Here is a 12907-nt window from a genome sequence, read left to right on the forward strand (position 1 = left end):
GGGAGCAGCAGGAACACACAGCCAGGCAGGGGAGAGGGCGATGATGACTGGTCTGAAATCAGAGGACCACAAAAACCCTGGAAGGCTTCTGGGATAAAGGCCAGCTTCATTCCCAGCCACAAACAAGCAGCCGCTTTGGAGTCACCTTTTGTTTCCGAAGGCCAGAGTACTACAGTCTCCTAGAAGGCATCAAAGCAGGACTCTGCTCTGGAGTTTATTTAAAAACAAGCACAAAATATTTAATGCAACAATAGGGTCTTGTACAATGAATGGTAGTGGTGGCTCTCCACAGAAATGCCACACTGAAGGCTGCTAAAGCAAATGAAGGCAACCAAAGCACCCAACCACATGCTTTGGATGGTGTTTGTTTTCCCATCCTTTCCCTCAAGGAATGGGGCTGGTGGGGGTTCTCTGCCTCCAGACAGGGTGCCAGGCAGCTGGGGAGCTATTTCACAGCAATCACAGCCCAGATGGAAATGACCAAGACCTTTTCCCAGAAAGCTGCCTGATATGGCTTAGGTTTCATTCCTGGCAGATGGCAAGGATGATGGCCAACGTGGTTTTGGACTCTGTGTTTATAAGCAAGGCACCTGTCGTCCCCATGATGAATGGCACGTTATGTGCTAAGTCAGAGGAGACTCCCACCAGCACAAGCTTCCTCACTATGTAAGCATCAGAGAGGGGGTTAACTCCTGCTAGCCTGTCTTTAATGAGAAATTTCACCAAAGCAGTATTCCGTCCTCCAGGACTCCACCCAAACTGGCACAATTCTGCATGAGCAAGGCTTCATCTGCCTTTCACATGGCACTTCCCATTTGTATTGCAGCTTTCTCAGAGGTTTTAAAACAAGAAATGCTGTTTTCCATAAACAAAAAATAAAATCAGAGAGGTATAAAATGCAAACTGCAGTGCCTACAGTAGTGCTGCACCCTCCAACAGTAGCAGCAGACAACCCTGGGAACAGCTGCAGCAACAGGTACAGCAAGCAAATAGTTTATAGGTCTTCATGGTATCAACATGCCTCCACATCCCTGAGCAATCCTACAGTGTGGTTTCTAACCCTATGGTACAGTTCTCTGATAGGACAGCAGTAAACAAGATCGCTAAAGCTGCCACGTATAACCACCCACTCACAAAAACAAGCCATGAGCCACAAGACCCGTATCTTGGAGTTGGGGAAGTCAAGGAGGACTCACAGAGATGAGTGGTGTCAATATTGCCTGGAAAACTCTATCTCCTTTTGACATGGAGCCTTAAAACAGAAAGCTTTAGTAAAGAGAGCCAGCCACAGCTTCACCTCATTGTTACAGAGAGACTCAGGGTCCTGTTTGAATTCAAAGCAGGAGCACAGCAACTGTGATATGACCTCTTTGCTCGAGAGCATCAGGGAGTGATGCATCAGAAAAAGCAGCAGCAGTAGACCAAACATTATCCTCCCTTCCCTGATACAACCAGAGCACGTGCTGCTTTGGGCCCTGGAAACCTCCTATAGCTTTAGCCACAAGGAAAGCCCCCAGACATCAGACCCAGGGGACTGATAATCATTGAGCGCTTCTCTGTGGATGGTGCTAGGTGGGAGAGAAAAAAACACAGCCAAGAGGCCAGCTTAGCTCCCAGCTCACATAGATGACACCTCCGTGGAGGCCCCCTGCCTACAGGCCAGGTAGGAAGTGGGATACTCAGTTTGGGGAGCAGGTAAGGGAGAGAAAAAGGCAGTATCAAATGGCAGTAATTGCTCGAGCATTAAAGCAGCATAGCTGGTGCCTGCAGGGTTGTAAAACCCATGTCCCAACCTGCTCAGAACTAAGAAAACAAGTAGAAAAAACAGACTTTAAAAAAAGGAAAATAATGAAAAACAAATATAAGGAGGAACAAGCACAACAGAATCCTCCTAAAACAAACAGGGAGTTGGCGAGCCCTGGCCAGCCCTCCGCCTGTGCCCCACCATACCCATCAGAGATGCTGTGCAGCTCCAGGCATGGGCATTCCCAGGCAGCGTTCTACCTTTCTCCATTTTGCTCCTCTTCTGGCAGCTTTAACTTATAGAATCATAGAATCATAGAATAACCAGGTTGGAAGAGACCCACCGGATCATCGAGTCCAAACATTCCTATCAAACACTAAACCATGCCCCTTAGCACCTCGTCCACCCGTGCCTTAAACACCTCCAGGGAAGGTGACTCAACCACCTCCCTGGGCAGCCTATTCCAGTGCCCAATGACCCTTTCTGTGAAAAATTTTTTCCTAATGTTCAGCCTAAACCTCCCCTGGCGGAGCTTGAGGCCATTCCCTCTTGTCCTGTCCCCTGTCACTTGGGAGAAGAGGCCAGCACCCTCCTCTCTACAACCTCCTTTCAGGTAGTTATAGAGAGCAATGAGGTCTCCCCTCAGCCTCCTCTTCTCCAGGCTAAACAACCCCAGCTCTCTCAGCCGCTCCTCATAAGACCTGCTCTCCAGCCCCCTCACCAGCTTCATTGCTCTTCTCTGGACTCACTCCAGAGCCTCAACATCCTTCTTGTGGTGAGGGGCCCAGAAATGAACACAGTACTCAAGGAGCGGTCTCACCAGTGCTGAGTACAGAGGGAGAATAACCTCCCTGGACCTGCTGGTCACAACGTTTCTGATACAAGCCAAGATGCCATTGGCCTTCTTGGCCACCTGGGCACACTGCTGGCTCGTGTTCAGTCGGTTGTCAACCAACTCCCCCAGGTCCCTCTCCTCCAGGCAGCTTTCTAGACAGACTTCTCCTAGTCTGTAGCACTGCACAGGGTTGTTGTGCCCCAAGTGCAGGACCCAGCATTTGGCCTTGTTAAACCTCATGCCGTTGGACTCAGCCATTATTAAGCTAATGGAATCCATTCTCTTCCCCCAGGTCACCATGGCAATGTTTCCAAAAGACAAAAAAGAAAGGCCTCCCCCCTCAACATCACACCATGCTTCCCAGGAAGCCCAGGCGATTCTCCAAGCTGTGTCTGCCCTCCTCACGGGATGAGCTTTAAAAAGGAGCTGAGAGCAGAGGGGAAGAGTAATTTTTGTGCTTATTCTCCTGACAGAAAGGCTCTCTTTGCACAGCCAAGAGTTTTGCAAGCATCTGAGGAAGGCAGGGCAGTGCCTACCCTGCCAAGGCTTCCTGGCCTGGAGGTGCTGAATACCACAGGGCTTGCCACCACCCCTGCTGCAGAGAAGGGTAGGACCATCAGACAGTAATGGGAAGGAGATTCCACCCTACCCCACACAACCAGTCCTGGAAGAACACCCACTCTGTAGCCAAAAAAACAAGACCATAACATAATTCCTTGCAGTTTGAGAGGAAGATACAGGCAGGGAGTGGAAACTCCCTCCAGGATGGGGTAGGGGTGGGAAAGGAGTGGCTGCACCAGCCAGCCAGTGAAGAAGGGTCTCCTGGACGCTTCTGTCCAGCTGCCTGGTGGAACTGGCCCAGCGGAACTGACGGCGCTTTCTTGGAAGTGGGGTGAGAGAGAGGGGGGTGGAAAATGAGAGGATTTGCTGGAAGACGACAACTGGGAAGCCCCTCCATTCCTCTCCACTAGCTCTCCCAAGGAAAACATTGCAGTTCTGTGGCTGCTAATGACTTCCAGATGGAGGAAGTATCACAAAGCATGAAGAGCTCTCCTGGGGTCACGTGGCTTACATAGGAAGATGAAAGGCTATACAGGCTGCTCTTGTCTGCAAGAACAAGGCACGAAGGAAGCAAAGGACACAACTCTGTCAGAAAAGCAAAGGGGAGATGGAGAAAGCCCCAAAAACATCCTCATGTGCGCATACTGTACCCAAACACTCCGCACAGACATGCCACAGTCAGATTTCTTTGCTTCTGCCTACCCAGGAGACAGTGGAAGATAACTTAAATTTTGTAACATTAGCATACACACGAGAGCTGGGAGGAGGTCTACCGCACGTCTTCAGGAGTGGAGTGGATGATGGTGGTGCAGCACAGGAGACCCAGGCTGGAAAACACTGGCCCATCCTCTGCTTCCCCAGCCTACAACACTTCTGGAGACCTCTATGTGCCCTGGTGTCCCACTTACTGACAGAGCCCCAAACCCATTGGAGGATCTCTTATGGGCTTTGCGTGCCTAAACACGTGGCAGGTTTTCAAAGAAAAAAGGTCAAGGGTACAGGTTTATAAGGCTCTGATGAGCAAGAAGCCACTTTTGGCAAAGGTCACAGTGGCAATGCCAACAGTAGGGGAGAAAAGAGGAGGACAACTACATTATTTGTCATTGGATAGATCTGAACTGAAAATAACCTCATGGTACCAGTTTATGGCCTCACATCACAACCAATTTTAGTCCACACAATAAATGAATCACAACAGTTGGTCAAAACTAAGGCAGACTGAATTACAATTAAATACAAGTTTCTTTTTGAATAGAGATTGAATTCTATGGTACAAATACAAAAAAGGACTGTTTGTATGGTCAGATTTGTAGTGTAAGACAGTTACTTAGAGGGAAGTACTGACAAAGTGTTTTGCCTCAAAACTACTATTTTTTAAAGAATTTCAGTATTACTGAAGGAGTTAATCTGCCAGGAATCAGAAGAAAATCTAGAGCCAGTAAATATAACCTTTTTTTCCTTTAAGTGACCAATTAAATTGCCCTTAGCTGTAGATAAGCTTATTTCAGAAAGAGAAAAATGCATGTATTCCTATTTAAAAAATCCACAGATATTTTATTTTTTAAATAATCCATTTTACTCACTGTGGTTCAAGGCAACCTTGGTTTCCACTCGCAAACATGCAAAACTGACCACAGCTCATGTCTCTACAGGCATACCACTGACACATGGAGCCTTGAACAAGTAGAACACAAATAGGTGAGAGAAAAATCCAGTGCTGAACCAGCTGTGTGCATTCACAGGGATCACTGCAGCACCTCATGCCAAAATTGGAGGTGTTCTTTTCATGAGTGTTTATTACAGGAACTGGAGACCGCAAGTTTAGCAAAAGATTTGCTGTTGAGCCTAACTCCATGATATACAGAAGTTGGCACAACCTTTAAAAGATACATAGTATTTCTAGAGGGATAGGGACAAGGATGGAAGTAGGAACAGAAACCAAGAAATCCCCATTGCTCACAGCATGTCCACACTCACAGCTGGTTTCCGGAGCCTTTGCAACTCATCAGAGCTCAGCGCAACCTCCTCTGCAACAAAAACCTCTCTGACACCCTGGAAATCTCTGGGGTTTGACCAAGGAAATCCTAAAAAGGCTATTTAAGAAAAAGGCTGCTGTTTTGGATAGAAGGGACAGAGCTCCTCCATGACCACTTAGTCAATGCAAATCTTTTTGGATGATGAGCAAGGATGCTCTATACTGCTGGCCACATCTGGGACCCACAGCAAGAGTGTAAACGTGTTGTTAAGGCAGTGGACAAGCCCTGGGAGGCTCAGACAGGTGTCCTGATCCCTACCCATATATGCACTGCTGCTGAGCAGTCTCTCCTCTCTGCGAGGGTCAGCCTCATCCTGAAACCAGAAAAGCCTCACAACTACTTCCAAACATCCTGAGGACACTCATGAAAGCTTCCAAGCAATGGATGTCACACTGACTTCAAGAACAAGAGTAAAGATGCAACTGCAGCTCAACTCAGACATGTACACATCTGTGAGAAAGACTTCAAAGTCTTCCTGTGCTTTCTTGGCCTGTTTTTTCGAGCTCAGTCTGTGTGAAGAGCTGCTTGAACTGATTTCCAGGCAGAAATCATTACCCTGGATTGTCTTTGTATGGAGCAGGATGGTGAAGAGAGTCTGTGATTCACCTCATTAGAGAGCCTGTGTTCCTGCTAGCCAGTCTCCCCACCAGCATTAGTACACCCTGATCGAGTTAAAATTAGCCTGAAGCCACTGCTGTCCCATCCTAGTCTCCCAAAGGCTTTGCTCACTGGCCTCCTTGGGAGCTGGATCCACAATCATCAGCCTGGTTGCTAGGGAAAAAAACAAAAACAAAAAAACGCAAACCAAACAAAAAAAAAACCACAAAACCCCCAAACCTGTTGCCTTTCTTTTGGGGCAGCGATACCCAGCAGGACAGTGGGGAATGGGAGCAGCAGCACCAGCCTCGGTGGCCAAGTCTAACCCATCACTGCATGCCTGTCAGAAACCTTACACCCCACCCAAGGAGCACTGGTGCCCTTGTGCTCTGGGGAGTAGACATTGGCCAGCAGAAAATTTACTAATAAAACATGAAAAAAATAAACAGAAGGAAACCTAATCCCGTCCTCATCCCCAAAGCTGCACGGAAAACCACACCCCAGCTCTGGATGCCTTTGCACCCTTCCTCATGCCTGGCCCTGCTCCCAGGGCCGAGCTAATTAGAACCACGGGTCGTGTCGCCCTGTCACTTGCTGTGAGCAGCTGGAGACAGATTTCCTATTTTGGATCTGGTGAGGGAGCATGAAGCCCAGACAATCCAGCTGCTGCACTCCACTCCTCACCAGGCAGCTCCAAGGGAAGCACGGGAAAGGTGCACAGTGACGCTGCCAGTGCACAGGCAGCCAAGCAAGGAGGGGAAGTGAAATCCAGGGGTGGGGATTTAAGGCAAACAAAACTCGAAGCTTTTATCCCCACACTGCTGAAACCTTTTTGCTTGCAGCGGCCATCTCTGGGCATAACATAACCAAATCCTTGAAGGACAGGGATCCTGGCTTTCCCCTCTTGCGTTATCTTCCGTATCATCCCACTGAGATAGGGCAAAAGCAATGAGTCCTGTACCAAATCTCTCTTCGAGATCCCCACAGGCTCTTAAAACCAATGACACTGCAGCACCAACTTACTGTGGCAAAACTGGACTGCTCCAGTTTGTACTGGTATCCACAGAGAGGTACCAGCTCAGCCTTTTCCCACGGGCTCCAACAGCTCACTGGATCACAGATTCTTTTTTAAAAAAACGGTACTTTATATATATATGGTCAATAGATATATAAGAAGTTGTTAACAAGTTGCTAACACCCAACCTATCCATGCTGCTAGCTATCCTGAAGGAAGTTTTCTGACTTACTATCAACACCCTGCCCAGCTTCCAGACATGCAGGGCATTCAGACACAGTGTTAGGCTAGGATGAGAGGCAAGAAGGATTCTATTTCAACTACAAATAAAGCAAATTAATATATATTGATCATAAGCCTAGCTCAGATAAAGAACAAATATGTTCCTTTACAGTCATGAAAGCATGGAAGTACAGCACTCCAGCTATCCCCATCCATGGCATCACTTGGTCTTCAAAGCACTGGAGCAATTAACCCATCATTTGCTGGAGCTTTAGGTCCACAGCCAAAATGGAAGTGCCAAAAGCCAAGACTGCAACAACTGGTTAGGATCAGATGGCTTGCAAGCCACGCCGAGGAAAAGCACATGAACAAGAGCTCATTTAATACTCTCCCAAGCCAGACCACAAAACAACTCATTAGATGCAGTGCCAAAGCACAGGGGACAGTACTGCTTCCAAGACACACCAGCCCCAGGACCTCCCTCCTCACAGGCTGGACAGGTGAATCCCGTGGGGCTGCAGAAGCAGCTGCTGCAGCAGTGCAGCTATAGGGGAAGCGCAGAGCAAGGACTGCTCTGTTCCTCCTGCTCCCGTGAATGTCTGGACCCTTTCCTTCCCAAGCATCTCTCCCCTTCACTGACAGCAGACTCTGCTGTGGGGCCCAGGGGAAGCTTGATCCACCAAAGAGTGCTGCAAACAAGAGACCTGAGCTTGCCATAGTGAATACCTGCCTTATTTCTGGGGAGAGATTAAGCCTCACAGCAGGGTGAAGGCGGGCAAGCATTGCACTGGGTATGGGGGTAGCTGTGCTGCTCCTCCCATCCTCTCTTTCCCACTTTCCCAATGCCATCAAATTCCCACACACTGACCAGCTATGTTAATAATTTTTGCTCTCCTGTAACACACATACATCCTGGGAAAACAGCCTTTAACAAAGCAGTTCCAACTCTGGGGCACGGGAAAGGACACTGAGAAAAAGCAGGCGACACCAAAGCACCATCTTCCCACTCCGCCTCTTCACCAATTATAAACCCTACAGTGTAAGTTTTCCTCCTCTGACAGTTTTGACTGCTTCCCCTGTGTCCTGCAGCACAGCCTGGACAGTCTTTAAAAGGCTCCTGACGGATCCCAGGACCAGTGCTCTGTGCCAGACATCAAAAACTGGTTTGCAAGGGGGGAAAAAAACTCAGCTCTGGAGGCCAATACCAGAGAGGTTCCCGCTCCTGAAGTGGGAACATTGTGTGCATGTTGGATGCCAGAGGAGAAAAAGGAGGGAGTGTCGGTTATGAGGGGTGGAAACAAGGCGGGGAAAGGGGGCAGTGGGGGGAAGCAAAAAGAAATCCCAGCCTTCAAACTCCAGAGGGATGGCTGGGATAGGCAGCAGCTGAAAGAACTGCTCTGCTGTTACTACTGCATGGAAATTACAGCTGCCAGAAAGAATTCAGGCCAATCTGTTGCTGAATATAACTTTAAAAAGACAGGTACCCTCAAATCATGGGCCGTTCATTGGTGTCAAAAAGCCAGTGCTGTAGTGGGACCCACGGTCCATTCCCCATAGTCTTCTAAATAGCAAAGGTTGACAAAGATGAAACAAAAAGGGGTGGAAGAGCAATAAATGTCCAAGAAATGGGAGGGGAGGGCTTGGCCCCCATGCTCCAGCTTCCCCCTGATTTTGGGAGAAATGTGTTAACTAGGGAGACACCAGCTGTTGGCTCCTGGAAGGAAAGAGATGTTTGGGCCTGTTGTTGGAAAGGAAAAATAAATTAACTTCTTAGGAGTTCCCCTTCCTCTTTATAAAATTGAAAATCTACAAAGGGGAAATGTAAACACAGCTCTGGGTGTGAGGCAGGAGTGGGGAGAGAGTAAGAGAAGAGAACCCACTGCTATTTACAGCAGGAGCATCTAGTGTAACCAGATACAGCCTGGGAGAGGACTTGAGCATGACACTTCATGGGCAAGCACAGAAAATCCTTTCCAGAAGGTAATTGCAGCTACAGGTGAGAGCAGGACATTGGATTAGATGGGTCCTTGCCCCAATGCTGGCACCCCAAGCTGGGCCCTGCCTTGCAACCAGCCCCTCCTGCAAGCTGCTTCCTGTTTCCCATGAATGATCATTGGAAAATAGGGCAAAAATATGGGTTTTCACCTTCCAGCAAGCCAGCATGCTGTCAATTTAACAGAAATCATGTTAAGTTTAATCAGAACACACAGAGGCTTCACCTGACCCTCCTGGAGAACATGAGTCTTGAGCTTCAATTTCTACTGCCAACCATTCCATTGGCTATTTCTACATCCCTTTGGATAGGAAATGGGACATGCTTCCAAGTCCCCCCTCTTCCCAAACATGCTCCATGGGAGACTGCAGCAAAGAACAGCACTGGAGAAAACCTGCTACACCATGACACATCTTTTTGTGCTTTTAGCCACCATGACTTTGGACTCTGTGTCTGAGCCATAGCCAACATTTAGTGAACACTTTGGTCGGCACAGCAGAGGATATTTTGGGGAGTACAGGGGGAGCAGGAGGTCTGATCTCCTTGCTGCCTACCCGCAGCTTTCCACCCTTCTTCTGGGCACAGTGCAGTCCATTCTGGGGCATGATGCCCACACAATAACACCAGCATCCCCCAGGCCTACTTACCAACGTAGAAGGTGTTGGGGGCCTGCTTGTCCCCCAGCTGCAGGTAGAGGATATTCGTTGTCTGCGAGTCATGCCGGAGCCACAGGGCCACTCCCAGGATGATGCCTCCAGCCAGCTGGGGAGAAAGGAGCAGGCATTACCCACTGTTCTGACTGCACTGGATGTGGAGCAGCAGTTTTCACGTGCGAGCAGAAGGCTTGCTTTTCAGCTTTCTGCAAATTCTTATTTACTCCTGTCATGTGCAAGAGCATCCTTCCTAAATATCATCCCACTCCTGCAACACCCTTGGCACCTCATTCCATGTGAGCCACATGATCTTGCCCGATTTACGAGAATACCCCTCATTCTGGGGATACGCAAAGCCCCGTCCAGTTCCTGCAGATGATTTCTTTCATAAAAGCTATTTCAGAACTCTATTAAAATGGAAGGCTCGGCCTTACCCAAGAAGCACAAGATGTGCAACTGAGGCTTTTCGGAGAGCTTTTCAACACAAGTAATGATCAGCCCCAATAACTCCATTTTCCCAACAGGCTATTATCATCCCATTTCACTTCTCTGTGACGTACAAACAGGGGTTTGGGTTTTGTTTGATATGCTGAGAACTGAGTAGGAAGGATGGGGAAACTGTGCCTCAGAAAGCAAGGAAAGCATCAGCTTTTCCCTCTGCTCCCAGTCTTGCATTCACATTACATGCCACCCAGGGTCAGGCTCCCAGTCTGAGCAGACCAAGTGGGACAGAGCTTTCTGCACCCCTAAAAGCGGCTCTGCTTCACTGGAGACTTGTCCAATCAATATGACACCAAAAGGCAGCAAAACTACTAGTTATGCAGAGCAGGAGCAGAGATGTGGCTTCGAACTGCTGCCACGCCTCAAAGGGGATTCAAAATGTCTCCAACCCCCCTAGAACACACTTTTCATGACATCTACATCTTGACGCTTAGCACAGTGTTTAGAAGCATACAGATGACAAAGAAAACACACACAGTAGGACTTGGTAACATTTCCAGCAGCATCTTTGAGTTGTATCCCATCACTCCCCCTTCCTGCCAGTTTCAGGAATGTTCCACATCAGGAGGGTACAGACCAGGATTTGCACTGGCTGCCCTCACAACACTGGTTGATTAATATCTAATCTTCTTCCAAGGTGTCCCATGAGCACAGGAACCCCTGTGGCCATCACTTCCACTGCTCAGTTCACTGCATGTGTAATCTTATAACACAATAGAGAGAAACTTGAACACAAGTCTCCATGGGTGGGCTGTGAGCTGGGACCACGCTCACCTGGCACATACAGCTTTCCTCAATGTCCCAATACAGGGACTGAAGCAGAACAAAGCCTTTGGTTCAGGCCAGGGCACAGTCACATCGCTTTTGGAGGCTATTGTGAAGACGACTGACAGAGCTGAGCAGCTCTGTGAGCTGATGAGGCTGAAATCACTGCTTTGCCCGTGCTGGCATCCAGCAGAAAAGCACCTCCACACATACACACACGTGTGCATGCAGACATGCGTGATGGAGCCCCGAGGGAAGGATTAAAACATGCTTCAAACATGGGAGGAGTTATTCTGCCTACAGAGCATCAACCCAGCATACCATTGGAATATTTATGTCCAAGTAACGGGAAGTTTTATGACTGACTTCCTCACTGTTTTCTTCTTCAGGGAGTGGCAGTGAACGGCAGTGGAGAACGGGAGCAGATCAGGGGCACAGGAGCAGGAAAGGTGTCACTAAGAGGAACTCAAGCCAAAACATTTCCATCAGGACTCACTGTGTTCTCCATGACACCTCCCCTTCCATTTGAAACCATAAAAGATGGGGGGGGACGACACAAATACACATGTAATAACCAAAAAAACTCTTAAGAATTCAATATCACTGATACTGAATTCTTACAAAATTTGGAAGCACCTGTTCAAATGCCAATTTAATTGTAAGTGCCCTAAATCCTTGAAGCCATTCGTATTAGAAAAAGAAGATAACTACCAAGTAGTACAGAAGCAGGAACACTTTGTTTCAAACATCCTCTTTTCAAAAGGTGAGAGTCAGGTCAGCTACAAGCGTGAGATGCACCAAGGTCACATTAAGAAAAAAGTTTGTTCCATAAAAGTGCAGTGTCTTCAGTCATGCAAGCACAGCAAAGCCTTAGTGAATGCACACAGGCTAAGATTTGCAAGACAGGCTGTCGGTGGGAATCCAGCTTTTCCCCCTGGGAGGTCAGCTGGTGGTTTTCCTCCTTTCTGACTTCTGCAAATCCTAGCCAAGAGATTTGTGCAAAACTCAGAGGGCAAGCTGACCCAGAGGCTTTTCCACTCAGCTGGAGGGAGAAAACCCCCACCAGTTCCCTAGAGTTGGAAGGGATGATTTTAGAAGCCTTTCCCCTCTTTCGCTATCAAAATGATCAGCTTTTAACACTTCTGCAGCAATGAATGCAACTTCCCCACCAGCACAGTCCCTCGTGCCTCTCATGTTTGGGAGGGCCCAAGTTTCTCCAAACACTGTCTACAGAGAAAAGTCATGAAAGCCAGTCCATGCTCAAATCCAATTCCAAATAAGGCAGCTCGTGGCTTCACAGAAAGTTACCCAAATCCAGCCAGGCATGGCTTGTTCATTGTCCGAGGACATAACAAAGCTTGTTTATCCTCTTGGGCGAGGGAGAATGTCCTCAGATTAATCAGTGCCACTCAAAGTAGAGGTCTCTTAGAGGCTCTCAGAGAAGATGAGATCCCAAGGAATATTTGGTTTTCTGTGCTGGCTGGGAGAGATGAAGAAAAGGCTGCAGACCTTTTTGGCTTGGTTTTCCCTCTGCAAGGAAATGTTGCTCTGCTCTGAGTGCACCCGTTAGTACTCACCCTAGCACCCTCTGCCACCTACAGTGAGGCTGGAGTGACACCAGCATAAGGAGGAGCAGCAGCTGCTTTCAAACCAAACTCACCCTAAAATGCTCGACAAAGACTCGAACACAGGCTGCAAGCTAGCCTCAAAATATTTCCTAATCATTTGTGAGTGTCAGCTGAAGGGATAGAGCCTCTTTCAACTCAAATCCACTGCAGTGGTGAGGTCTGCCTACATCAGCCAGCCGAACCACCTCCAGGTGTTCCTGGTTTCAGTCTGAATGTGCCCCACGAACAGACCATGTTCCTCCCGCACTGCCTGACTCCATTTGCTTTTTAAACAAAGCACAGTGGACCTCTGAATGGAAGTTGTAATTCAACAGCAGCTGGGTTTCTTAAGAGAAAGCAACATTCACTTACTAATGA

The 12907-nt window shown here is 48.2% G+C and overlaps 1 protein-coding gene across 1 annotated transcript in view; it reads right to left on the reverse strand.

Moving 5' to 3' along the window:
• The window catches only part of CD81 (CD81 molecule), a 420468-nt gene that overhangs the window by 14999 nt on the left and 392562 nt on the right, over window positions 1-12907 (reverse strand). The window contains exon 3 of the mRNA XM_069857875.1: window positions 9651-9765. Coding sequence (XP_069713976.1) covers window positions 9651-9765 — 115 coding nt within the window. The remainder of the gene's footprint in view (window positions 1-9650; window positions 9766-12907) is intronic.

This window comes from Phaenicophaeus curvirostris, chromosome 5, assembly GCF_032191515.1.
Source record: "Phaenicophaeus curvirostris isolate KB17595 chromosome 5, BPBGC_Pcur_1.0, whole genome shotgun sequence".
Classification (NCBI taxonomy): domain Eukaryota; kingdom Metazoa; phylum Chordata; class Aves; order Cuculiformes; family Cuculidae; genus Phaenicophaeus; species Phaenicophaeus curvirostris.